Source organism: Giraffa tippelskirchi, chromosome 7 (genome assembly GCF_054371585.1).
Source record: "Giraffa tippelskirchi isolate mGirTip1 chromosome 7, T2T-mGirTip1v1.2.pri, whole genome shotgun sequence".
NCBI lineage: Eukaryota > Metazoa > Chordata > Mammalia > Artiodactyla > Giraffidae > Giraffa > Giraffa tippelskirchi.
This window is the reverse complement of record NC_137281.1, coordinates 4,598,864-4,626,578: the sequence shown is the minus strand read 5'-3', so window position 1 is coordinate 4,626,578 and position 27,715 is coordinate 4,598,864. Positions and strand designations below refer to the sequence as shown.

Sequence of the window (27,715 nt, the reverse complement as noted above, 5' to 3'; positions counted from 1 at the left end):
CTTAGACAAAGAATTAATTCACCAAAGATTTCTTTCTGGAGATTATTACCTCACAAATGCCAGGAATGGGCAAAACCTTTACTCGGGGCTCACATTTTACCAGTCATCAAATAATCTGTGCTGGACAGAACATCACACATGAAATGAATGGGGCAATGTTCCAAATTAATGCTCACTCATCACTCCATATTGGAATATTTATCCTGGAGAGAAACCACACAAATATAATATGTGTGGCAAGGATTTTACCCAAAGATTGTAAGATGGGGGAGTAACTGGAATTATCCCTTAAAAATGTAACAAGTGTGGCAAAATCTTGACCTTGAGTTCAAGTATGAGGCAACAGGAGAGAGTCCATTGAAGAGAAACCCCACCGAGTTATGAGCAGAGGCTTTATCCGGGCTGCACCATTCACCAGACTTCTTAGTGCATACCTTTAAAAGAAACCACACAATCGAATACGTGTGCTAAGGCTTGTACCTTAAGATAAAATCACTGAAATAGATTTAATCTGGAGAGCATTGTTTCAAATGTAATGTTTACAAAAGTTTTCATCAGGTATCTCCAACTTTGGTGTAGTGGTTCAATTCATACAGGTCAGAAACTAAAGAGATTTACTGAACATGGAAAGAATTTGATGAAACGGTGCTTCCTGAGGTTTCATCACAGAATGCCTCATATTGGGGATGATCTTTACAAATGTAATGAAGTAGGTCAAGTTTTTGTGCAGTTCTTAAATTAGCCTGTGTGTCAGCCAATCCATAAAAGGAATAAGTAAGTCTGCAGTTCTCTTAAGATTAATGGGAGATCGTTATGTTCTTCAGAATTATTACAAGTCACAATAAGTTAAAACTTACGGAATGATTTGTATGTGACATGAAAACATATGTATAAATTGGCAATTGTCTTCACTCTAAATACTCTATTAATGGCATTTTCTTGAAGAGGCCGCATTACAATTTATGCTGTTCAACCTGAAGTTTGAAGTCTGTTGACCTTAATCTTCATTACAGGTCTTTGATGATGGTCTCTGGGAAGGAGTCAGTAAGGAGTCAATGAAGGAGCTGACTTCATTAGGTTTGGTTCATTCACATCCATGTTCCCTGGAAAAACAAGGACCCTGAATTACCAGATTCAGTAGTGTATCAGTTAGCATCAGGGAGGGGCAGAGAATAGTGTAAAATTGCTGTTGCCCGTCGTGTTGTTTACGTTCAGTGTCTGTGGAGAGATTACAGTGGGTTACAGGACGTAATCCTCTGCTAGGTGACTGTGAGCAGAGCAGTAAGGACATTAAGGGACTGGACTGTTCGTGAGAGGAGAGGGACAGGTTACTCGGGACGGATTATGTGGTAGGAACAGTGCCCAGAAACTGTTGGTTACTTTCTCCATTGCATGGGAATAGGTGTTGTTTGCATCTGTGTGCTGATTTTTTTTTTTTTGGCTGTACCATGTGGCACATGTGATCTTAATTAACCAGGGATCAAACCTGTGCCCGCTATAGTGGAAGCACAGGGTCTTAACCCCTGGACTGCCAGAGAAGTCTCTGCATCTGTATTTAATGAGACATGAGCCTTATTCTTGAGAATTGTAGGGAGAGCAGTTAAGATGAGAGGAAAATTTAATTACTGGGGTGAACCTTCATGGAGGGCAAGCTTACGGTTTGAACTTCCAGTTGGTCTCCAAGGAGCACTCAGGCTTTTTTTTTCCTTTTAATTAATTTGTTCCGATAGGCTGAAAAAGAAAAAGTTCTTCCTGAACATTAAAAAGTATCAATAGTCAAACATCAAAAATGAAATCAGGGGAAGTCCCCTGGCAGTCCAGTGGTTAGGACTCAGCATTCGCACTGCCAAGCTGACAGGTTCAATCCGTGGTTAAGAAACTAAGAGCCTATAAGCCAAAAAAAAATTTTTTTAATGGGATTAGACTTCATAAAACTTCACTGAAGCAGACCCGTCTCACCTGCCAACTAGTGTGCCTCACAAGTGTCCTATACTAATAAGCCTACTCCTTCCTTGCCTGTCACTTTGCTGAATTCCTTCTGCACTGAGACACAAAGAACCTGAGCCTCAGTAAGTCCAGACTCCAGATACTGGAACCTCCCCGAGGTGGGAGACACTAAGCCTGCAGCCCACCAGCATGTAGCACCCAGAGCACTTGGAGCCAGAAGGTTGATGATGCTGACTCCCACTTACCTCAGCACCAGCCAGTCAAGAGTTCACGAGCTGACCACATCCACTTTGAGCCATTACTATAAAACTCCTCACTACCCCCTCTTATTTGAGACACACAGTTTTGAAGGCATTAGCCCGCTGTGGCCCCTTTGCTTGGCAAAGCAATAAAGCTAAACTTTTCTACTTTGGAAAAAAAAAAAAGCAAAGTACCAATTTGCTTACTCCTGAACCTCCTGACTTAATTGGCTTGGAAAATTACACTTTTCGTCTTGCTAATAATTTATTACATTTGTTTTCCACAGCACATGTTCAATATGGTTCTGGAAAATACTTGTAAGATACTATTTAAATAAACTGCTGGAGATATTTTTACTCTAGTTTTAATTTTTGGAAATATTGACTAGATAATATAATGAAACAATTTGCTTGATTTTCCAAATGCTGTTTAAGTTTCAGTTTCAAATTATGCTATTACCTGATATGTTTTGTTGTTTACTTTTATGCTATAATAAAAAATACTTTCAGTCATTTCTTTAGCAGCATTTTTTTCCTGACAGATGTGTTTGTCCTGTTTTATAGCAGGGGGTTACTGGGGTTTGGGACTCTTAGGATGCGATAATGCTCATAAGGCAATGATGGGTGCAAAGTAGATGTAGTATAAACATAAGAAAAACAATTAGTTTGAGGCTTTAATTCAGTGAAAGAACTGAGATGGCAAAAGGGTGACAGGAAATCTTTTTTTGTGGGACACCCAATATCCTCCACATAGAATTTGTTTGCAACCAAGAATAATGTATTTATCTTTGCTAAGTGATCTTGATTTTGATTTTTATTATCTTTTTTGGCTGAGCTGCATAGCTTGCAGGATCTTAGCTCCTTGACCAGGGATTGAACCTGGGCCCCACAAGTAAAAGCAATGAGTGCTAACCCTGGACCACCAGGAAATTCCTCGATTTATGTCATCTTTAATATGAATTCTTTATGATTCATTTCTATTACTAATATTTTATGGAGTTCTGAATCTTCATGGGGGATTTTAATTGGTCATTTTATTTACTTTCTCTTTTTCTATATGTCTAGTTTTGTTTCCCAGTAATTCTGGCCTCATAAATTGAGTTGCCAGGTGCTTCCTCTGTTTCTTTTCTTGAAAAGAAATCACATAGAATTGCAGGTAATTCTTTTTAAATTTGGTAGAATTGTCAAATGCCATTGTTGCAACTTTGTTAAATTACCTTTTGTAAAGTAGAGCCCCTGCATGTTAAATGTTAGGCAACAGTCCTGCAGAAGACTGCAAGGGAGATTGAAGTGGAGACATTTATTACACAGAATCTTAAGGAGCTACAAGGTACATCTGGAGGGAATATGTAGAAAGTCCAGGCAGGGTCTATGCAGAACATATGATGGAGGAGTTTAATTAAGCTCCAACAGTCACTATCTCTGCTTTTGAGTTTCTTTCTTAGGTGGTGGGCATTTTGAAATTAAAAATTTACATTGAAATTCAAGGCAGTTAAAAAATCTGTTTCACATTGGTGATTTGTTGTAGGTTATGGGTTTTGTGGAAGTAGTGCATTTCATCTTATAATCTTGTAGAGTTTTTGTAAGAGTTCCTTCCTATCCTTTTCATGTCTGCATGTTCTGTAGTGATATTCCCTATTTTATCTAATATTAATATTATTTAGTGTAAACAAAGGAGGGAAAAGTCACTTCTGGTAGATGCAGTTATTCATATATAGTAATATTATGTACAGCCATTTATCAACCTGTGAAATCATACGTGTCTGCCATTTGATATCAAGCTTGGCTACTAGACTAAGGCAACGCTCCCTTTCACTTGAGAGAATTGCACTTTGCCCATTTCATGCAAGCTTGTCTTTTTGAGTTCCTGGGCCAATTTGGTATGAGTGGAGAGGCATGTTTCAAGTTTAAATGGAAGCTTTCAAAGCTTTTTTTGCTTCATGTAACCCTGTCTTTATTTTCTTGGGCTCCAAAGTCACTGCAGATGGTGACTCCAGGCATGAAATTAAAAAAGATGCTTGCTCCTTGGAAGAAAAGCTATGACAAACCTAGACAGCATATTAAAAAGCAGAGACATTACTTTGCCAACAAAGGTTTGTCTAGTCGGAGCTGTGGTTTTTCAAGTAGTCATGTATGGATGTGAGAGTTGTACCATAAAGAAGGCTGAGCGCTGAAGAATTGATGCTTTTGAACTACAGTGTTGGAGAAGACTTGAGAGTCCCTTGGACTGCAAGGAGATCTGACCAGTCCATCCTAAGGGAAATTAGTCCTGAATATGCATTGGAAGGACTGATGCTGAAGTTGAAACTCCAATACTTTGGCCACCTAATGCAAAGAACTGACTCGGGAAAAGACCCTGATGCTGGGAAGATTGAAGGCAGGAGGAGAAGGGGGCAACAGAGGATGAGATGGTTGGATGGCATCACCAACTCAATGGACATGAGTTTGAGCAAGCTCCGGGAGCTGATGATGGACAGGGAAGCCTGGTGTGCTGCATTTCATGGGGTCACAAGGAGTAGGACAGGACTGAGAGACTGAACTGACTGAACCCTGTCTTCTCTCTATTGCAAGAATGGCTTTGGATAGACTGAAATTTTATGCTGAATGACAATAGAATTTTAGATACAAGAGGTGAATAACGATAGTTATGATAAGAGGAAGTCTGGAGGGTGAGCTGTGTGCTTTTTATGGGTCCGCTGCCCCTTCTAAATCCATGAACACTTAGTCTTTACTTTGTAGCAGCATGGCTGCTGGGTGACCAAGAAGGGTGAAGGTTTCAAGTAAAACCCTTTTCATTTTTAGATTTTTGCCTGACTTTCAGCAAAACGTTAGTCTCACTTTTCCTAATATTAGCTACTAAATAGCCATCATAGTTTTAACAAGAAAAGTTAATTTTTGGAATATCCTATTTCCACCTAAAGAACAGAGAAAAGTAAGGCGAAAAGATGGGAGGAAGAGAGCATGTCAGTGCAGTTTGTTCTTTATCCGGAGAGCATAATATTCAATGAGAGATGCTTACTAAACTTACTGAGATAATTATTTCAGTCTCTGTAAGAATATCATGCTGTGCAAATTAAACTCAGTCAGGTAAGTCAGTTCAGTTCAGTGCAGTCGCTCAGTCGTGTCCGACTCTTTGCAACCCCATGAATTGCAGCACGCCAGGCCTCTCTGTCCATCACCAACTCCCAGAGTCTACCCAAACTCATGTCCATCGAGTTGGTGATGCCATCCAACCATATCCAACCATCTCATCCTCTGTCGTCCCCTTCTCCTCCTGCCCCCAATCCTACCCAGCATTAGGGTCTTTTCCAATGAGTCAACTCTTCGCATGAGGTGGCCAAAGTATTGCAGTTTCAGCTTCAACATCAGTCCTTCCAATGAACACCCAGGATTGATCTCTTTTAGGATGGATTGATTGGATCTCCATGCAGTTCAAGGGACACTCAAGAGTCTTCTCCAACACCACAGTTCAAAAGCATCAATTCGGCGCTCAGCTTTCTTCACTGTTCAACTCTCACATACATACATGACCACTGGAAAAACCATATCCTTGACTAGACGGACTTTTGTTGGCAAAGTAATGTCTCTGCTTTTAAATATGCTATCTAGGTTGGCCATAACCTTCCTTTCAAGGAGTAAGCGTCTTTTAATTTCATTGCTGCAATCACCATCAGCAGTGATTTTGGAGCCCAAAAAAATAAAGTTTCCACTGTTTCCCCATCTATTTCCCATGAAGTGATAGGACCAGATGCCATGATCTTAGTTTTCTGAACGTTGAGCTTTAAGCCAACTTTTTCACTCTCCTCTTCCACTTTCATCATAAGGCTCTTTAGTTCTTCTTCACTTTCTGCCATAAGGGTGGTGTCATCCGCATATCTGAGGTTATTGATATTTCTCCTGGCAATCTTGATTCCAGCTTGGGTTTCTTCCAGCCCAGCGTTTCTCATGATGTACTCTGCATATAAGTTAAATAAGCAGGGTGACAATATACAGCCTTGACGTACTCCTTTTCCTATTTGGAACCAGTCTGTTGTTCCATGTCCAGTTCTAACTGTTGCTTCCTGACCTGCATACAGGTTTCTCAAGAGACAGGTATATCTCAAACTGGAGGTGGGAGTGGATGTGATTTTTTAAAAAATGTATTGCCTTTTTTAAAAGCAGTGATTTGTGACAGAAATTACATGCCATAGTGCTCCAGTCTCAGATGCTAGGTTATGTCTCTGAGGCTCTGGAACCAAAAGGGTGTTGAGTTAGTCGTCCTGGCAGAATGAGGAACAGAAAGGAAAAGTATTCTGCGAGATGTCGGTGTGAAATGGCCCATTCTACAGTGGGAGACTTTTTCATCACTCATTCTAGTTTTGTAATACAGAGGGGCATGTCAAGTTCTTGTTTCCTTAAATTGCTCAGTTCAGTCGCTCAGTCGTGTCCGACTCTTTGCGACCCCGTGGACTGCAGCACGCCAGGCCTCCCTGTCCATCACCAACTCCTGGAGTTTACTCAAACTCATGTCCATTGAGTCGGTGATGCCATCCAACCATCTCATCCTCTGTCGTCCCAGTTGCTCAAGTGAATACAGTTGCTCCACAGCAACCACTTTGAGTCGCGCTTTTCCAAACACCGAATTGCTTGCTCCTGGCGACCACAGCGTGTGAGCAACCTGCTGGCAAAAGCAGGTTTTACTGTAACCATTCTCCACTTGTTAGGAGGAAACAGATTAGCATCCCTCCTAGTTAGCCCACACGACTGTACGCTTTTACTCCCAAAGGTTCAAGACAGTAAGGTAACAGCACATTCGGGGCTCCTGGGGGCGCCGGGCCCTGCCTGACACCCGGGTCTGCGTTCACGTGCGGCCGGCACCCGCTCGCAGGCTGACGCCCCGCCCAGCGCCCCCCCCCCGGGGGGGCCTGCGTCTAAGTCCGCGCGTGCGCGGTTGGTTACGGAACGGGAAGCGCGGGGCGCGGAGCGTACGTTAACCGCCGCGGGTTAAGCGTCCGCTTTCAGTGTAAATTCCTGCTGCGCCTCCTCCGTCACTCAAACCTCGAGGGCTTGGGAGTGACTACATTCCTGAAATCTCAGCACCTGGCCCTTCCACCCCCAGGTAAATCCAGAAGTCCCCGTGCTGGTCGGGTATTCGGGCTTTAGGTTCGTCCGGAGTCGGCCCCTCGGCTGGGCTCTTCTGCCTTCAGTCCACGTAGACGCCGCCTTTCGCCACAGTTTTCCGGCTGAAAAACCCGTTAGCCCCTGCGCTCCCCGGTTAAGCCCTTTTTTGCCCCGCGGATTCGCGCCCCTCTCCTCCCAGCCGGCCCTCTGGAGCCCTGGAGGGCAGCGCCGGCCTTCCCGCCCGGGGAGAGGCCCCATCCTCCTGGCGGGACCTGGTGAAGCTCCTTTGTGTCGTTGGTGACGGTGGAAGGGGTCGCCGCCGAGCTTCCACACCACAGCCCTTTCAGTCTCCGTGCCAAAAAAAAAAAAATCAGTAAGAGGCAAAGTGATAGATAAGCGATTTATTAGAATAGGAAGTTTGTGAGTCTTACAAGTGGGCAGCCGAGAGGATACAAAGCCCAGAGAACTTGCTGGGCTACAGCTTTATTATCAGAGGGAAAGTGGCTTGGAGAGGGGAGTGGGGAGAAGATTTTCCTTGTCTTTCTTGAGTAGATGTCAGCTTTCCTGCATCAGTCCCTCCAACAGGTTGGGCAGGGGAATTTTTCTTTCTTTGTTCCTACTTGGTCAAGCTAGCTTCACAAATTACTGCTTTTTATGTGTGTGCAGAGCGTGTGGTAATTTACTGAGATCACTGCGCAGGGTGTGGAGCTCATGCCACCCTTGTTATATTCTTTCTGGGTCCTCTTGAGCATCTGTTGAATAGCTTTGTTGCTAAGCAAGCCTGCTTTCTTGAGTAATCGTTAACTTGCAGGAGTCTCCGGTGTTTATTCTACTGGCAATCCCCTAGTGGGGCTAACTATTTAATCACCTACTTTGTTCCTTCACTCCCGTCCCTATCTCTGGGATTCAGGACAGCCCTCTCCTCTCCTAAGACCCCCTCCTCCCTGCTATCACCTCTGTCCTCCCATCTCCTGAGGCCAGTCCTTCTACCCAGCAAGCCTCCCCTTGTAATGGGAGGTGACCTTAGCTAGCCTTGTGACACACAATGGTCTTCTGTTCCAAATTGCACATGATGGAAAAAGTTTTGTTTTGTTTTTTTTCTGTAGGCCGATGTCTTACTCAGTCCTGTAAATACGTGGGCCAGAGGGCTCAGGAGAAGCAGAGGATGAGCGACTGAGAGAAAAATTGAGGATGAGAAAAGGATAAGTGAGAATCCATAGGGATAGAGACTGTGGCCGAGGTACTTGTGAACAGAGTGAAATGAAAGCGATTAAGCATTGAAAATAGCAGGTGAATAAAGAAATTTCTTAAAAGTTGGATCTCCAGGGACGGGAGATGTCAACTTAAAAAAAATGCACAATATGAGGTTTGCAAGTAAAGTTTTATTTGGGGCAAAATGAGGACTGCAGTCCAGGAAACAGCACTTCACATAGCTCTGAGAAACTGCTGCAAAGAGGCAGGGGAAAAGGTCAGTATATAGAGTTTGGTGAAGGGGGATTACATGCAATCAAGCACGTATTTTTTTTCCAGAAGTTTGCTACTACTATTGTGAAGCTTTGCTAATCACAAGGAACAGTCCTCACCATGAAGGACGTTAGTGCTTTTCTAGATATGGGGAGATACAAGAATTGGGCTCATAAAATCGGCTTCTGAAAATATCTATCTGAAGACCTGCTAGTTTTTCCCCCAACCACAGATACCTCATTTCTGCTCTCCACTGTGAACTCCTTTAGGGAGGTATTGAAGGTCACGAGCTGCAGCAGCACATGAATTAATCCTTGTAGAGGTAGACAGGTAGATTGTTGTTGTTTAGTTGCTAAGTCATGTTTGACTCTTTGTGGCCCCCAGGACTGCAGCATACCAGGCTTCTCTGTCCTCCACTATCTCCCGAAGTTCGCTCAAACTCATATTCATTGAGTCGGTGATGGTATCAAACCTTCTTATTTTCTGCTGCATCAGGGTCTTTGCTGAGGAGTTGGTTCTTGCCATCAGGTGGCCAAAGTATTGGAACTTCAGCTTCAGCATCTGTCCTTGCAGTGAATATTCTTGGTTGGCTTCCTTTAGGATTGACTGGTTTGATCTCCTTGCTGTCCAGGGGACTCTCAAGGGTCTTCTCCAGCACCACAGTTCAAAAGCATCGATTCTTCGGTGCTCAGTCTTCTTAATGGTCCAGCTCTCACATCCAAACATGACTACTGCCAGGTAGGTAGATGGCAAGTGCCAGTTTGTAGCTGACAGAGTAACATAGAGGGGCCTTGGATCAGCGGTGGGGCAGGGGCACCAAAGGGGAGGCACTTCACACAGAGTGGGGCGGGAGGATGAAAGAGCTGGGCGCTTGGGCTGCAGAGCAGCGTGGTGCTGGGAGAGGAGGAGGGTCAAGTGTGACCACAAGAGAAAGAGAGGGCAGGAAGGACGCATCAGCACCTGGGGTGTCAGAAGGGGGAGAGAAGGGGTGTAACTGGAGGGCAGAGAGGGAGCGGGGAGGGGGAAGGAAGAGGCAGAAACACAGATGGAGGCCCGTCAGAAAGGGTGCAGAGACCCAGCATCTCGAGGGGCACCGTTTACAGAGTGGGCAGGACAGGTGTGGGGGAAGAAACAGGGAAGCAGGAGAGCAGAGGGGAAGAAAAGAGACAGACCGACTAAAACGGAAACGCCTGGGGGAGCGGGTGGGGAGCGGGAACTGGATGCAGGTGGATGGTGAGCTGCTTGGTTGTGGATAAGTTATGATACATGAGTTCTTATGTTAGAACGTAGTAAAATGTCTCTAATTGTACAGATGAGGATGAGAATTGCAGAACTCGTGTCTTGTGCATTCTGTAATTCTTTGCATCAGAAGAGAACTTGTGTTTGCAAACCCTGTTTAGCCAGGGGGCTGCTGCTGCTAAGTCGCTTCAGTTGTGTCTGACTCTTTGCGACCCCATGGACGGTAGCCTGCCAGGCTCCTCTGTCCATGGGATTCTCAAGACTACTAGAGTGAGTTGCCACGCCCTCCTCCAGGGGATCTTCCGACCCAGGGATCGAACCTGCATCTCTTATGTCTTCAGCATTGGCAGGCAGGTTCTTTACCACTAGTGCACCCAGTGATTTGATTCACTCAGTTGTGAGTCACCCCCTTCCCTTTGCTTGATGTGGGGCAGAGGAGTAGGAGAGGACAAGGGGGCAAGAAATGATGGAATCTGTCACTGCGTGGTGCCTTTTTAAAGGAACATTGAGGACTTTCCTGGTGGTCCAGTGGTAAAGGATCTGCCTGCCAAGGCAGGGGACACAGGTTCAATGCCTGGTCGGAGAAGATCTTACATGCCGTGGAGCAACTAAGCCCGTGTGCTGAAACTGAGAAGCCACCACGATGAGAAGCCCGCACACCGCAACTAGAGAGTAGCCCCCGATCGCAGCAACGAAGACCCAGCATGGCCAAAGAATAAGTAAACAAAAAGTCAATTAAAAAAAAAAAGGACATCGAGAGTGTTCCTTTTTGTGATGGGCTTACTTTTCTTTTTTATATCTTTGCATATAATTCTTCTGTAGCTTGGAGAAAATTTTAGTTCATTCAGTTTCTGCTTCCCTGGAAATGATTGTTAACTTTTGTTAATAAGCTTTAGTGCTCTTCTATAATCAAATCATTCTTTAAATAGTAATATAGTACATTGTGAAATTTTTAAAACACTGACACCACAGATATTAGATGATAAAAATTCATTCTTTTGAAAATGTGTTTCAGATTTCTTGGAGGCCTGCTTGCTTTCTCCTCTTTCCCTTTGTACTGGAAAAGCTCTTTGGTATGTAATAAATAATTTTAGACCTTTTTGGTGGGTACTTGGTAAGGTTGTCAATGATCTTTTATATTAACAGACAAATCCTAGTTTTACCAGTTAGTCTAATATTTTGTTTTCTCCCTTTTTGTGTGTCCTGCTAAGAGGAAGAGGAGGAAGCAGAACAGGAGTCAGGAATGGCTCTTTCTCAGGTAAAGTCGTATTCAGTCCTTCTTCAAATGCCCTTTTTGGATTCTCTATTCTTCCCTGGCTCCAAAGTATCCTGCCTGACACTTGTACATTCATCCTCTTTTTCAAGAATATTTTGGCTGTTTGCTGGCTCTTGAGATTTCCTATGAATTTAGGAATGATTTTTTTTTTTTCTTTTACTGCAAAAAAATGGTGTAGGAATTCCTTAAATTTGTATACTGTGCTTCCTGCAGTTGAAGCCTGGAGCTCTAACCACTGGACCACCAGGGAAGTCTCTCTGTGTGGGTCATTTTTTTTTAAAGAAAATTTTGCAATGAAACTTCATTGGCTTGGTTTTTGTAGTTTGCTATTTCTAAGGAAAGAAAATGTTATCTGTTTTTAATCAGCTTAACTGCCTCTTAATTTCCACTGAAAAATTATAGGGGTATGCCAGGTCTTGCTGGGTTGCAAATGAAAGAGTTTTTTCTTAATCATATGTGTTTATTTGCATCTTTTTATATTTATTTATTTATTTGGCTGCACTGGATCTTAGTTTTGGCATTGCAGGATCTTTAGTCTTTGTTGCAGCATTCAGGTTCTTTGGTTGCGACATGCGAACTCTTAGTTGTAGTGATGGAACCCAGGCCCACTACACTGGGGCATGGAGTCTTAGCCGCTGGACCAGCAGGGAAGTCCCGTACATTTTTTAAAATTTATTTTTAATTGGAGGATAGTTGCTTTGCAATGTTGTGTTGGCTTCTGCCATACAAGAATGTGAATCAGCCATGGTTATATTTATCCCCTCCCTTGGGAGCCTCCCTCCCACCCTAATTTGGTCACGTGAACATAAAGTTCCCAGTCCAGGAGTCCAGGGTGTGTTTCTACTTATATGTATCTCCAGGAACTTCTGTTATAAAGTTAGTTTAGTACTTTTCAGTGTACAGGTCTTGCACCTAGTTGACTGATCTTTTTTCTAAGTTTTCTGTAGGATTGTTCTCTGCTTTCCTGTTGAAATGGTTCACTGTGTATAGATAGAAATGCAACTGATTTTCGTGTGATAATATTTTATGCTGCAACTTTTCTAAAGCTTTTTTTTAAAATTTTATTTATTTTGTCATTTATTTACTTTTGACTGTGCTGGGTTTCCTTGGCCACACTGTGTTTTTGTTGCTGCAACCAGGCTTTCTCTAGTTTGGGTGGCACGGAGCCTATTCTTTAGTTGCAGTGCTCAGGCTTCACAAGGCGGTGGCTTCTCTTATTGTGGAGCACATTTGACCATTACCTTGTTAGCATTTGAAATGAGTGCAGTTGTACAGTAGTTTGTACATTCTTTGGCAGTGTCCTTTGGGATTGGAATTAAAGCTGACCTTTTCAAGTCCTTTGGCCACTGCTGAGTTTTCCAAATTTCCTGGCATACTGAGTGCAGCACTTCCACAGCATCATCTTTTAGGAACTGAAATAGCTCAGCTGGAATTCCATCACCTCCACTAGCTTTGTTTGTAGTAATGCTTTCTGAGGCCCACTTGACTTCCAGAATGTCTGGAACTTCCCACATTCCAGAATGTCTGGCTCTAGGTGACTGACCGCACCATTGTGATTATCCAGGTTGTTAAGACCTTTTTTGTACAGTTCTTCCGTGTATGCTTGCCACCTTAATCTCTTCTGTTTCTCTTAGGTTGTTGCAATTTCTGTCCTTTTATTGTGCACATCCTTACATGAAATATTCTGTCTCCAATTTTCTTGAAGAGTCTCTAGTCTTTCCCATTCTCTTGTTTTCCTCTGTTTCTTTGCATGGTTCACTGAAGAAGGCTTTCTTATCTCTGCTTGCTATTCTCTGGAACTCTGCATTCAGTTGGGTATATCTTCCCCTTTCTCCTTTGCTTTTTGCTTCTCTTCTTTTCTGAGCTCTTTGTAAGGCCTCCTCAGAGAACCACTTTGCCTTCTTGCATTTCTTTTTCTTTGGGATGATTTTGGTCAGTGCTTCCTATACAGTGTTACAAACCTCTGTCCATAATTCTTCAGGCACTCTTGTCTACCAAATCTGATCCATTGAATCTATTCATCACCTCTATTGTATAATCATAAGGGATTTGATTCCGGTCACACCTGAATGGCTATTGGTTTTCCCTACTTTCTTCGACTTAAGTCTGAATTTTGCAATAAGGAGCTCATGATCTGAGCCACAGTCAGCTCCCAGTCTTGTTTTTGCTGACTGTATAGAGCTTCTCCATCTTTGGCTGCAAAGAATATAATCAGTCTGATTTTGGTGCTGGCCATCTGGTGATGTCCATGTGTAGAGTCTTCTCTTGTGTTGTTGGAAGAGGGTGTTTGCTATGACCAGTGTGTTCTTTTGACAAAACTCTGTTAGCCTTTGCTCTGCTTCATTCTGTACTCCAGGGCCAAACTTGCCTGGTACTCCAGGTGTCTCTTGACTTCCTATTTTTGCATTCCAGTCCTCCGTGAGGAAAGGACATCTTTTTTTGGTTGTTTCTAGGAGGTCTTGTAGGTCTTCATAAGACCCGTTTTACTTCAGCTTCTTCAGCGTTACTGGTCGGGGCATAGACTTGGATTACCGTGATAGTGAATGGTTTGCCTTAGAAATGAACAGAGATCATTCTGTCATTTTTGAGACTGCATCCAAGCACTGCATTTCGGATTCCTCTGTTGGCTATGAGGGCTACTCCATTTCTTCTAAGAGATTCTTGCCCACAGTAGTAGATACAATGGTCATCTGAATTAAATTCACCCATTCCCGTCCATTTTAGTTCACTGATTCCTAAGATGTCGATCTTCACTCTTGCCATCTCCTGCTTGACCACGTCCAATTTATCCTGATTCGCGGACCTAACATTCCAGGTTCCCAGGCAGTAATGTTCCTCATAGCATCGGACGTGCTTTCACCACTAGATGCATCTGCAACTGAGCATCGTTTCTGTTTTGTGCCAGTTTCGTTTTTTTCTGGACTTAGTAGTCGTTGTTGTCTACTCTCCCCCAGTAGCATATTGAACACCTTCCAGCCTGGGGGAGACGAGGTCAAGGGTACACAAGCCCTCCTCACACCCTAGTTTTGTCAGAGACTCCACCTTTGAATATGTTACAAAACCTTTCATCAGATCCTCCTGGGTTGATGTTAGATGTGTACATATTTATAATTATTATATCTTCTTGGCAAATTTACCCTTTCCTCATTTCACGATGTATTTTGTGTCTTGTGTTAGTTTTTTCCTGGGGTTGTTTTGTCTGATATTATGCAGTAATTCCTGCTCTCTGAAGGACTGAATGTCTTTTTGCATCCTTTCACTTTTCGCCTTGGCTTTGGGAAGTTCACAGTTCCAGCTCTGATATGCTGTGTGTCTTGCTCCCACTCTCTTTTCCTCTTGGCACTTCCTCTTGTGGTCCCTGCTCAGGCACACTGTACCGTGGTGAAAGGCAGGACCACCCCACTGTCACTTCAGTACGAAGTCATCAAGGGTTTCCTTCTGATCACGATGTTTGGAGAAATATTCTTTCTTAATTACAATATATTTTTTCCGTAGCTTTTCTAAGTTCGAGTCAATGTTTTAGGAGCCAGTGTTTACATAAATAAATACCGCATTTTAAATTGTAGTTATATATATTCCATAGAGGCTGTAGTTAAAGTTTCCTGCTTTTTTTCCTGTTGGTACCATTTAGCACAGATGACTCTTTCGTTGTTCCAAAAAATGCTGAAATTCACATATATAAAACTGATGATAAAAAGTCATGCAAAAATATGTCCAGAGGGGATGTCCAGGTAATTCCCTCTATTTTATATATAGCAGAGTGTGTGTGTATTTATTCCCAACCTCCTGGGAGTGTCTTTAACTGTCGTCTCAAATTTTATGTTGATTCATTTATCCTCTGTATTCTTACTGTTTACTTATTGCATACCAAATCCTGCACCAGACTGTTGGGAATAGAATAGTGAATTCTATGAACTCACTCCTTTCTCTTAAGGAATTTCAGGCTAGTTAGGGGACACATAAGAGTGTCCTGTCCCTCCTTGTCCATTTGGGTCTTACGATTCCAGTACATTCTTGATGGCATCTGACTGCAAACACTGATCTCTCCTGTGTGGGCCAGGAACAACCCTCAAAAATGAGGGATGGGGGCTTCCCTGATGGTCCAGTGGTTAAGACTCTGCACTTCCGCTGCAGGGGGCAAGGGCTTCATCCCTGGCTGGGGGAGCTAAGATCCTGCATGCCATGCCGTGCCATGCCGTGCCGCGAGGCCAAGAAAAGAAAAATGAGGGCTGGATAGGAGTAAGTAGGTGAACACCCGAGCTTCCGCTCCCCTCTGTGGGGGCAGTTCTGAGGTGGTTTCACAGACTCTCAGAGCATGTCCATCCACATGGAGCTCCAGTTGCCCACGGCTACAACTTTCTCTTCCCCGCTGGAACTTTCTGGAATGTTCCTTCCTGAAATGATGCTGCTGGATATTTCTGGAATGATCTCTCAAATTATTTCCACTTGAAAAAAAAAAATGTCCCTAGACAACTTCTCTCATTTCAGTTATTTTTGCATTTGTAATACACGTGTGTCCATAAGTTCATGGATCTGCAAGTCCACAATTTTGATAAGACATCATAATTTTAAAACTATATCCTGCATTTTTTTGTAGTTGAAATTCTATCATAAATATATTATGTGGCCTTGCATTTTTTTCTACACTCTCCTGTTCATGGTTCAAATAGTAGTAAGATTACTGACATGTTATGTGTGTGTGTTTGTGCGCCCACATCTGTAATGATCTTTTATTGCCAACCATGTTGTTCACTTTGACCTTATTTCACGTTTTCTCAGGGAACCCTCTGTCAGCCTGCTTCTAGTACTCTTTTTTTTTTTTTTTTTTAATGCTCTTCTCTTACTTCAGTTTTTGCTTTTTTATCTTCAGTTTAAGACTGCATTCTCTTTAACTGAGGTTCTTGCTGTATGATTTCTTAGCTTCTGGAACTAAGTGGAGATTCTCCAAATGTCTCTGACACTTTTGTCTCTGTAGGACAGCATATATCTTTCTCTACTGAGCTATGACGTTGATTAAAAAAGTTCACAGCCATAAAGCATTCAGAGTACTGCTTAGCATCTTTGAAGTATTTGAACACCTTTAGTCACTGTAATCATGGTTTAAGATTTTGACCTTCTTTTTGAAGCACTGTTGACTCTGTCATCTCTGATGCCACCACTCACAGTGTAGCCCGTCTAGATACTGAATAGCAGTCAGTGTGTAACACATAGTCTGACACTTCTGGAGGAACAACTCATTGTTGAATCTTACTTACATGTATGTCATGTAGTGTTCACAAAAATGAAAAATCCATGTTGATTACAGGTTATTATAATCTCTGTGTAAAAGCATAAGGAATTAAAATTAGAGACCCATAATTGCCTCCAAATAGCTTTGCTTGGATCTGTCAGAAAACATACTTCAACTTGATCCTTTCCCTTCTCTTCTTCTTCTGTGTGAAAATAAGAGGTCTCCTCATGGCCCCTTGGTGAAATGTGTTTTCATTTCAGGCACAGTTGACCTTCAAGGATGTGGCCATAGAGTTCACTCAGGAGGAGTGGGAATGCCTGGACCCTGCTCAGAGGGCCTTGTACAGGGACGTGATGCTGGAGACCCTCAGGAACCTAGTCTCCTTGGGTGAGGATCGCTTCCCTTCTGAAGTTGGGATCTGCCCTGGGCTATCTCTGCATTTCCCACTGTGTGCCTCTTGGGAGCCCCGGTTTTACTTGACTGATCTGAAATCCCTGTTCATTCAGACACGAAGAGCTTCAGGATGCAGCATCAGGAGTTTAAATCTACCTTTTCCTCTGATGATCTGCCCACTTCATGATACATTAGGAGTTGTTCCAGAGCGTTTGTAGTTACAAAGCTCAATGGAAAACTTTTAACACACCCCTTTTCCTGTTTCCTACCTTGTGCTTTTGATTTAAAAGTCTTAGGAGAAGAGCTATGTTTCTGTGCATTATACTGTTCCCTGTGTATTCTGAAGGAGATAAGCAGCAGGTGAATTTTGGAAATAATTTTCTGTTCCTCTCTGTATTCCCATCAATCCTCAGTTGAGCAAGGGACTCAAACTTCCCTTTTTTTTTCTGGCAAAGCCGCAGCAAGTCATGTGTCTTTCCTCTTATGTGGAGGTATTTCTATTTCTTACCTGAATATTTTACCCACCTTGTAATGAGACAAAAAAGAGCCCTGGTCTGTGGAGTGAGGTACATGCCTTTGAGGGTGTAACAGGTCAGATCATGGAAGGGCCGAGGGGAAGCCTCATTATTAATAGTGTGTGCAGACTTTCCCCTCATCAGAGAATTCTATGGGAAGTACAAACAATTACTTTTTTTTTTTAAACATTTACTTTTTATCTGAACTCTCAGAGGAAATTTTTCTTCTCTGTAACTTATCTATGGGGTGGGTTTACTGGTTGACGGATTATTTTGATGGAGAATACTATTCCCCATATATTGTAATCTTCTTCTGCTATGTAGAAAATAACCACTTCATGCTATATTGACGTGGTCTGCATATTCTACGATACAAAATAAGAAATATCCCCAGAGCCTGGCTGATAAGTTTTTCTAGGTGTTTTTCTGGTTTTGAGCAATGTCACAAAAGCCTGTCCCAATGGCATCATGACAGTGATATTCACATGTGCTATAACCATCCCCTTACATTCTCAGCAAGCAGTATAGGGATTTCTCTTCAGGGTAACACTGTCCAAGTTCCCTTTCTCATGTTTGTGAGGCTGCTGTGTAAACTGTTGTTGATGCTATCTTTTGATCACCTGTGTGCCATTGTTCTTTCTATATCAACAACTAATTTTAAAACATCTAAATCAGAGAACTTATGAAGTGGAGTGATACTTTGGATAGGAACCATATTTCACATTTTGTTTAATAGCCTGCCCGTCCCCCATTGAGTGGTCCAGATCCCCCTGTTGAACAAGGGGATCGCCGTGGACTGCATATACAAGAATTCATTTCTCAAAAAAAAAAAAAAAGCATTTCTCATGTCTGTATTGTATGCCACTGGTCTCTCTATCTCTATGCTAATACCACACTGCTTGGATTAGTTTAGGTTTCTGAGGCTTTGAAAACTAATTATGAAACCTCCAACGTTGTTGTTTGTAACCTTGGTTTTTCTGTTGAGTGTCTCTTTTTAAATGCATATATATAGTTGGCTGCACCAAGTGTTAGGTGCAGCATGTGGGGTCTAGTTCCCTGACCAGGGATGGAACCCAGGTCTCCTGCATTGGGAGTATGGAGTCTTAGCCACTGGACCACCAGGAAAGTCCCTCAGTGTCTTTTGAGGTTGCATTTGAATCTTAATAATGGATTTATCTATTTCTTTAAGACACACTATCGGGGTCTTATTAAGGATTGGCTTGAATCTGTTGATGACTTAGAGGAGATCGGGCTTGTTCAGGGTGGGATGGCCTTAGACTGTTGATCACTTAGGGTAGTATTTACACCCTGACCATGTTTACTTCTAATCCATAATGAGATGTCTTTGCATTAATTTGAGTCCTTTTGGGTATTTTTCAGCTATTTTTAGTTCATAGCGCATATATCTTTGCCTTCTTCTGTAAAATTTTGCCAAGTACTTAATTTTTTGATAATATTTTAAAGAGTTGTTTACTGAATTTTCTTAATGGTTTTTTTATTGTTAATGTATAGAAACAGTACTGACTTTTGTTTGTTGATTTTGTATAGTGTCGTTTTTCTGAGTTCATTATTTCTATCATTTTTTTTTCTGCAAACTATTTGAGGTGGGTTTTTTTTGCCTTTTTTTTTTTTGCTTTACCACGTGGCTTGTGGGATCCTTGTTCTCCCAACAGAGATTGAACCTGGGCCCCTGACAGTGGAAGCGTGGAGTCCTAACCACTGAACTACAGGGAATTTCCTCAGGTTTTTTACATATTAGAACGTTTCATTTTTCAGAAGAGATGGATTTGCTTCATTTGCTATTGGGGTTGGTTTTATGTCTTTTTCTTCTACCTACATGTTCTTGGTAGGAATTTCAGTAATTTTTCTTTTAGAAGTAGTGCAAACATCTTTGTTACATTCCTGGTCTTAGAGGGAAAGGTTTAAGTCATTCCCCAGTGATTAAGATGTTAACTGTGGGCTTTTACTACATGTCCTTTACTGTGTTTAGGTCACTTTTTTCTATTTCTAGTGTTTATTGAGTGTTTCTATCATGTTTTTAGCATTTCACCTGAGGGAATCTCTGGGAATGGGGAGACTTGTGCCAGTTCACTCTCAATACAATGTGAGGAGGAGGAGGGGAGGCGAAGGCCAGGAAATTGTCATGAACTTCCCTACGTTTTTCGATCTAGTGTTTTAGGACAAGCATTTGCTTGGGTGCTGCCTCTTCTTTATTGCTTTGTTGAATTTTCCCCAGTTGTTCTTTGTTTATTGTTTTTAACTTGGTTCCCTCGTGGGTAATGTGCGCCTGTGGTTTCCTGTCCTGCTGACATCACTCCCTCATGGTTTTGTTTTTCTTTGCAGAATTTGTGTTAGGAAATTTAATGATATGACTTCCAGTATTTAGGCTAGTTAAAAGAACACTGTCGTGTTTAATAACAAGGGATGTTGACGTAAATATTTTATGTAATCAAAGTATATTATGTAATTAATATTTTAGTTAGTAACATTTTTTCTTTATTTACTTAACTATTGTGATCATATCCTGAAATTGCTCAGGCTTTGGCAAACACTTTGTGCTGTCTTTTTTTTCCCCATACAAGGTGTTCTCACCTAGCCAGGAGATCTTCATTCCAAAATCATGATCTCCCTCCTTTGCTCTGTTTGTGTGTGCACAGAATGAGCTGATTCATCTCCTTCTGATGGTCTTCTCCTGGTTTCACTTCTGCTTTCTGCTAAGAACATTATTGCACAGTCTCCTGAAATATTTTGTATGTGTTTATTGAACATATGCATGGAATACAGTCATTGGAATATTCAGTTTGTATAGCAAATAGTATAGTAGATTGAAAGTTAATTTCCTTCTGCAATGTTTAAATTTCATGTGGTTCTTTCCTATACTCATAATTCTCCTAGTTAAAAATGGACCAATGGTATACTATTGCTAAGCCAATTCTTTTAAGGTCAGTATTTTAATTGTTCTCACACAGTTATCAGAGAAAGCAATGGCAGCCCACTCCAGTACTCTTGCCTGGAAGATCCCATGGACAGAGGATCCTGGTAGGCTACAGTCCCTGGGGTCGTGAAGAGTTGGACATGACAGAGCGACTTCCCTTTCACTTTTCACTTTCATGCATTGGAAAAGGAAATGGCAACCCACTCCAGTGTTCTTGCCTGGAGAATCCCAGGGATGGGGGAGCCTGGTGGGCTGCAGTCTTTGGGGCTGCACAGAGTCGAACATGACTGAAGCGACTTAGCAGCAGCAGCAGCAGTAGCAGCACACAGCTATAATCACACAGATGTGCTCCCACGTATGCATATACCCTGAGCTCCACTCAGTCCCTTTCTCAGTTCTGACCTTTCTTTTATGTGATCCCTTGGAGTGGATGAAAAGGTTATTTCCTAAGTTATTCTCCTGAACTTCCCAATTTCCACTACACTCTTTCACCCATCCCTCCACCTTCCACATTACTCACACTGTAAAAATAACACCTCTGTATATTGAACAACTTTCTCATGACCCAACCTAAATCACTATGTGCAGCTGTGACAACTCAGAAACCATTTCTAGGAGGGGTGGCTGAATCCCCTTTGTAGTTACACAGCGCACTTCTTGCATCTCCCTTGAAGTTTTTGTCTAAGCTCCTGATATTTGTTGTGGTATTTTATAATATACTGCTTGGGTGAGGGTCATATTTAAGAATATATTGTCTTAGTCTCTAGGTCACAGTTCCCATCATGGTTCTCACTACTTTCTGTGTCAATTGAGATCATGTACAAAAATCTGTGATTCCACTTTCCTTACTTGAAAAATTGTGATAATTATTCTCAAGCCTTTAAAAAGAAACAGTATTTTTTTTTGTTTTTAGGTTTTTGATTTTTGGCCCCACCATGCTGCCTGTGGAATCTTCCTTCGAGGAGTGTAACTTTGGCCCACGGCAATGAAAGTATTGAGTTCTAACCACTGGACTACTCTTAATTTCCCAGAAATAGTGCAGTTTTTATATTAACAAATCAAAATGTCTTTTGTATAAAAAGATACATGAATATTCTAGCATATTTATTATGATATCCCTTTTTTGCATTATATATTGTATGCTTTTCTTTTCAATTTGTACTCAGCAATATGGTGTATCAACCTAGTTAAAATAAATTCACAAATTGCTCACTCTTTATTACATATATTTTGGAGCCAAAGAACTGGATATTTTAGGGCACTGCACAGTTAGGGAATTGCTCTATTTAATGGCTGTTAATATAAATGGAGAATATTTCATTTACCAATCTTTAATTTTGATTTACAGAAGGTGGCCTTTCTCAATGTTTTATGCTGCTTCATGAGTACATAGTTTTATAGGAGGTACTTAGAAGAACTTTTTGTTTTTAAAAAAACTTTTTTATCATATGTACCATTTTCTCTATTCTTTGTTTCCCAATTTGAAACTACCACTCATTGAGATTATTCATTGAATAAGTTAGTTTTGTATTATTTATTGTTACAATAGATTTTGTCTGCTTTTTAGCACTCATTTGTATTTAACAAGTATGCCCAATATATGTATAATATTCTTTTCTCTTCAGTTTTGTGGCACCAGTAGGTATGTTTACTGCTAATTGGTATGTGCTTTGGTGTCATGGTTGAAAATTACGTTTTCTTGGATTGGTAACAAAAGTTTTTCCAATGTGAGTGTTTTTTATCATAGGTTGTTTGAAAATTTGTTGTTATTCAGTTGCTAAGTCGGTTCTGTCTCTCTGCGACCCTGGGAATGCAGCATGCCAGGCTTCCTTGTCCTTCACTGTCTCCCGGAGTTTGCTCAAATTCATGTCCATTGAGTCAGTGATGCTAGCTAACCATCTCAACCTCATCTCATTCTCTTTTTGGCTTCAGTCTTACCCAGCATCAGGGTCTTTTCCAATGAGTTGGCTCTTCCCATAAAGTTACCCAAGTGTTTGAAATTTAGGTGCCCTGGAATTAAGTAGAAGTATCTCAGATCAGTTTACCTTTAGTAAAGAATCATTCCATTTGTGTTTGAAAGGTTTTGATACCATGGTTGGCAATTTTCATAACTCCTTTTTGTGTAAGTACTAGTTTGGTGTAATATCATGTGTTTAACATGAAATATTTATGAGTTGTAATAAATAAGATACTTACAGTTTTTTGTATCTTGTAGATATCTCTCATATACTTGTGATCAAGAAATTACAACTAAATGCAAAAACTGATAGAGGAGAAGAATTCCAAACAGTGATACTGGGAAGACACGAAAGGAATAAAATCAAAGATTTTTACCTCAGGGAAATCCAGGAAAATATATATGACTTTGAGTCTCAGCCAAGAGATGAGGAAGGAAATTACAAAGGAAAGCTTATAATGGATGACAAAAATCTCACGGATAAGAGAGAGGAACATGGTAGAAGTATTGCAGGAATCAAGCCTATAGAAAATAGGCTTGCATTAAGCTTTTGGGATGACCTGCATGTTTATAAAAGTGAAGAGAAGATTGATGAATTTAATCAAGCTGACAAGAGTATCAGTATTAGTGCCTCATTTTCACTACTTCAAGGAATTTCTCTCCTTGTCCAAACCAACATTTCTAATTCATATGGGAATGATTTTATGCATCCTTCAATACTAACACAAGACCAGAGCACACACATGGAAAGCCCTTACAGATGTAATCAGAGTGGCAAAAACTTTCATCAGGGCTTGAACCCTACCCAACATCAGTTTATCCATACAGAAGAGAACATGTTTAATTGTAATGTATGTCGCAAAGTCTTTAGTCGACATTCAGATCTTGCTATTCATCAAACAATTCATACTGCAGAGAAATCTTACAAGTATAACAAGTGTGGCAAAACCCTTTATCATGGCTTGCACCTCACTGGACATCAGATAATCCATACAAAAGAGAACTTATATAAATGTGATATATGTGAAAAAGTGTTTACTCAAAGTTCATACCTTACAGTTCATCAGAGAATACATACTGGAGAGAAACCATACAAATGTAATGAATGTGGCAAGGTGTTTAGTCAGAATTCATACCTTGCAAAACATCGCAGAATTCATACTGGAGAGAAACCTTATAAATGTAATGAGTGTGGCAAGGTCTTTCATCACAAGGCCAACCTTGCAAGTCATCAGAGACTTCATACTGGAGAGAAACCTTACAAGTGTAATGAATGTGGCAGAGCTTTTAGTCAGAAAGGAAACCTTGCAAGTCATCAGAGAATTCATACTGGAGAGAAACCTTACAAATGTAACGAGTGTGGTAAGATGTTCAGTAGTAGATCAACCCTTGTCAGTCATCAAGTCATTCATACTGGAGAGAAACATTACAAATGTAATGAGTGTGGCAAAACCTTTTATTTTGGCTCACACCTCAAACAACATAAGATCATCCATTCAGGAGATAAACCATATAAATGTGATGTCTGTGGGAAAGTCTTTGGTCAAAATTCATACCTTGCAGTTCATCGGAGAATTCATACTGGGGAAAAACCTTACAAATGTAAAGACTGTGGCAAAATTTTTAATCACAGCTCGAACTTCAAGAGACATCAGATAATCCATACAGGACAGAAATTATGTAAATGTGATATATGTGGCAGAGTCTTCAGTTTTAATTCATATCTTGCAAGGCACCGAAGGACTCATACTGGAGAGAAACCTTACAAATGTAACGAGTGTGGCAAGGTCTTCAATCGGAATTCAAGTCTTGCAATTCATCAGAGAATTCATACTGGAGTTAAACCTTACAAATGTAATGAGTGTGGTACCTGTTTTAGTCGAAAGGCGTACCTTGCAAAGCATCAGAGTGTTCATACAAAAGGGAAACCTTTCAAAAACAAAGACTGTTGAAAACCTTTCATTAGATCTCAACTATCACTCCACACCAGGTAATAAATACAAAGGGGAAATCATTTAACATGATATATGTGGGACTGTCTTCATTCATTCAAAATTGACACTGTATATTCTTGGGACATTCATAGTGGAGAGAAATTTGCACATATCATGAGAGTGGCAAAGCCTTGCCATTACATAATCTGTACTAGGCAGAAACTCTGGAAATATGTTGAATGTCTCAAAGTCTCCAGTCCACATTGATAACCTTAACATGAACTGAAGTTTCATATTGGAGAGAAACCTGACAAGTATAATGAGTTTCAGAAATCCATCCGTGTACTTTGAAACCTACCTTTCCATCAAGTAATCCACATTGCTGATGAACATTAAGGATGTGTTTTAATTTAGCTGGTGTTGCCATCTTAGACTTCATTGAAAATATCATCCTGGAGAGAGAAATCAGATAAGTATGTTTAGTTGACCAGCCCTTAGACAAAGAATTCATTCACCAAAGATTTCTTTCTGGAGATTATTACCTCACAAATGCCAGGAATGGGCAAAACCTTTACTTGGGGCTCACATTCTACCAATCATCAAATAATCTGTGCTGAACAGAACATTACAGATGTAATGAATGGGGCAAGGTTCCAAATTAGTGCTCACTCATCACTTAATATTGGAATATTTATCCTAAAGAGAAACCACACAAATATATGTGTGGTAAGGATTTTACCCTAAGGTCATAAGATGGGGTAGTTACTGGAACCCCTTAAATGCAACAAGTGTGGCAAAATCTTTACCTTGAGTTCAAGTATGAGGCAACAATGGAGAGCCCATTGAAGAGAAACCCTACAGACATGAGCAGAAGCTTTATTCTGGCTGCACAATTCACCAGACTTCTCATATATGTCTTTTGAGAGAAACCACACAAACTAATATGTGTGTTAAGGCTTGTAGCTGAAGATGAAACCCCTGAAACAGAGGGTTTAGCTTGGAAAGCAATGTTTCACATGTAATGTAAAAAGTTTTTTCAAGTAGCTCCACTTTTGTTGTAATGATAGAATTCATACAGGTTAGAAACTGTAGCATTTACTGAATGTGGAAAGAATTGGATGAAAGGATGCATCCTAAGGTTTCATCACAAAACTCATGCTATTGGGGATAATCCTTACAAATGTAATGAATTTGGTAAATTTTTTGCACAATTTTAAATTAGCCTACGTACCAGAGACTCCACAATAGGAATAAGTTAAGGCTTTAGTTCTCCCAAGAGTAATGTGAGATTGTTATGCACTTCAGAGTCATTACAAGTCACAGAATGTTAAAACTTAGGAAATGATGTGTACCTTAATTTTGAAGTCTGTTGATCTTACACCTTCATTACAGGCCTTTGATGATGGTCTCTGGGAAGGAGTCAGTCAGGTGAAGGAGCCGGCTTCATTAGGTGTGGTTCATTTACATCCATGTTCCCTGGAAAAACAAGGACCCTGAATTATCAAATTCAGTAGTGTGTCACCATCAGGGAGCGGCAGAGAGTAGTGTGAGATTGCTGTTGCTTATCATGCTTGTTATGTTCATAGTCCATGGATTGTTCACAGTGGACAGAATCCTCTACTAGGTGACTGAGCAAAGCAGTAGGGACATTAAGGGGCTTGACTTCATGAGAGGAGAGGGACAGGTTACTAGGGATGGATTATGTGGTAGGAACAGTGCCCAGAAAAAGCTGGTTTTCTGCATTGCACGGGAATAAGTGTTATTTGCATCTGTGTGTTTTGTTTTGGCCACACCATGTGGCATGCATGGTCTCAGTTCCCTGGCCAGGAATTGAGCCAGTGCTGCCTAGAGTGGGCACACAGAATCGTAGCTACTGGACTGGCAAGGAAGTCCCTGCATCTGTGTTTAGTAAGAAATTAGTCTTAGGAACTGAAGAGAGAGCAGTTTACCTGAGAGGAAAATGTAATTACTGGGTGAGGTTTGTTGGAGGTGAAGCTTACAGTTTGAACTTCCAGTTTGTCTCAAAGGAAAGCGCCCTCAGGTTTTTTAAACAAAGTTTGTCCAGATAGGCTGAAAAAGAAGAGGTTTTTCCTGAGCATTAAAAGGTTTCAATAATCAAATAGCAAAAAAAAAAAAATTGGGGATTCCTTGGCGGTTCAGTGGTTAGGACTCAGTACTCTCACTGCCGTGCTCACAGGCTCAGTCCGTGGTCAGGAAACTGAGATCCCATAATCCCAGAAAAACATTTTAATGGAGTCAGACTTCATAAAACACTGAGGCAGAGCCCTCTTGCCTGCCAACTTACGTCCCTCACAAGCATCCTATGTTAGTAAGTCTACTTCTTGCCTGTCGCTTTGCTTCTTGCTGAATTCCTTCTGCACTGAGACACAAAGAACCTGAGCCTCAGTAAGTCCAGACTCCAGAGACTGGAACACCCCCTCACCCCAGGTGGGAGACACTAAGCCTGCAGCCCACCAGCATGTAGCACCCAGAGCACTTGGAGCCAGAAGGTTGATGATGCTGACTCCCACTTACCTCAGCACCAGCCAGTCAAGAGTTCACAAGCTGACCACACCCACTTTGAGCCATTACTATGAAACTCCTCACTATCCCCTCTTGTTTGAGACACAAAGTTTTGAAGACATTAACCCACTGTGGCCCCTTTGCTTGGCAAAGCAATAAAGCTATTCTTTTCTACTTAATTCAAATGGAAGGGAAAAAAAACACTGAATGCTTACTCCTGAGATCCCTGACTTTCTGACTTTGGAAAGCACACTTATGGTCATGCTAATAATTTAACATTTCTTTTCCACAGCACACATATATTCTGTTTAATATGGTTCTTTAAGATGCTTGTAAAACTAATCTGTTGGAGATATTTTTACCCTAGTTTAGTAAAATCTTTGGAAATGTTTATTAGATAATATAATGAAACAGTTTACTCCAGCAATTATCCAAGTGTTTTTAAAATTTCATTTTCAAATTAGGCTCGTATGCAATGTGTTACATTGTTTACTTTTCTAGTGTAATAAAAAGTGTTTTCAATTTTCCTTAGCAATATTTTTTCTACCTCGTGTATTTGTCCTATTTTATTGCGAGGGATTACTGGTTTGTTTTGGGACTCCTGTGACGTGATAATGCCCATAAGACAATGACAGGTACAAAGTAGATGCAGTGTAAACACGAAGAAAAACAGTTTGGGGCTATAGTTCAGTGAAAGAACTGGAATGGCAAAAGGGTGACATGAAATCTTTTTGTGGGACACCCAATATCCTCCACATAGAATTTGTAACGAAAACCAATTATTTATCTTTGATAAGTGATCTTGATTTTGATTTATATTTTTAGTTGAGTTTCATTGCTCGCAAGATCTTAGTTCCCCAACCAGGGATTGAACCTGGCCCTGCCGATAAAAGAGATGAGTCATAACCACTGGACCACCAGGGATTTCCCTGATTTATATTACCTTTGATATGAATTCTTTGA

At 41.1% G+C, this 27,715-nt stretch overlaps 1 protein-coding gene across 4 annotated transcripts in view; it reads left to right on the top strand.

Annotated features, from left to right (window-relative positions):
• LOC145515093 (zinc finger protein 320-like) overlaps positions 1 to 27,287 on the top strand; it is a 65,639-nt gene extending 38,352 nt beyond the window's left edge. The window contains exons 1-7 of one of the 4 annotated variants that reach the window (XM_081514622.1): positions 7,119 to 7,284; positions 8,393 to 8,754; positions 11,005 to 11,062; positions 11,201 to 11,247; positions 16,756 to 16,882; positions 20,373 to 20,442; positions 21,252 to 22,525. In XM_081514622.1, the coding sequence (XP_081370748.1) occupies positions 8,683 to 8,754; positions 11,005 to 11,062; positions 11,201 to 11,247; positions 16,756 to 16,882; positions 20,373 to 20,442; positions 21,252 to 21,327 (450 nt within the window). In that variant the 5' untranslated portion in view covers positions 7,119 to 7,284; positions 8,393 to 8,682 and the 3' untranslated portion in view covers positions 21,328 to 22,525. Of the gene's footprint in view, positions 1 to 1,013; positions 7,285 to 8,392; positions 9,489 to 11,004; positions 11,063 to 11,200; positions 11,248 to 16,755; positions 16,883 to 20,372; positions 20,443 to 21,251; positions 22,526 to 22,553 lie in introns of those variants that run through there. The other 3 variants (XM_081514623.1, XM_081514617.1, XM_081514620.1) reach the window with 3 other exon arrangements.
• The last annotated feature ends 428 nt before the right edge of the window (positions 27,288 to 27,715 follow it).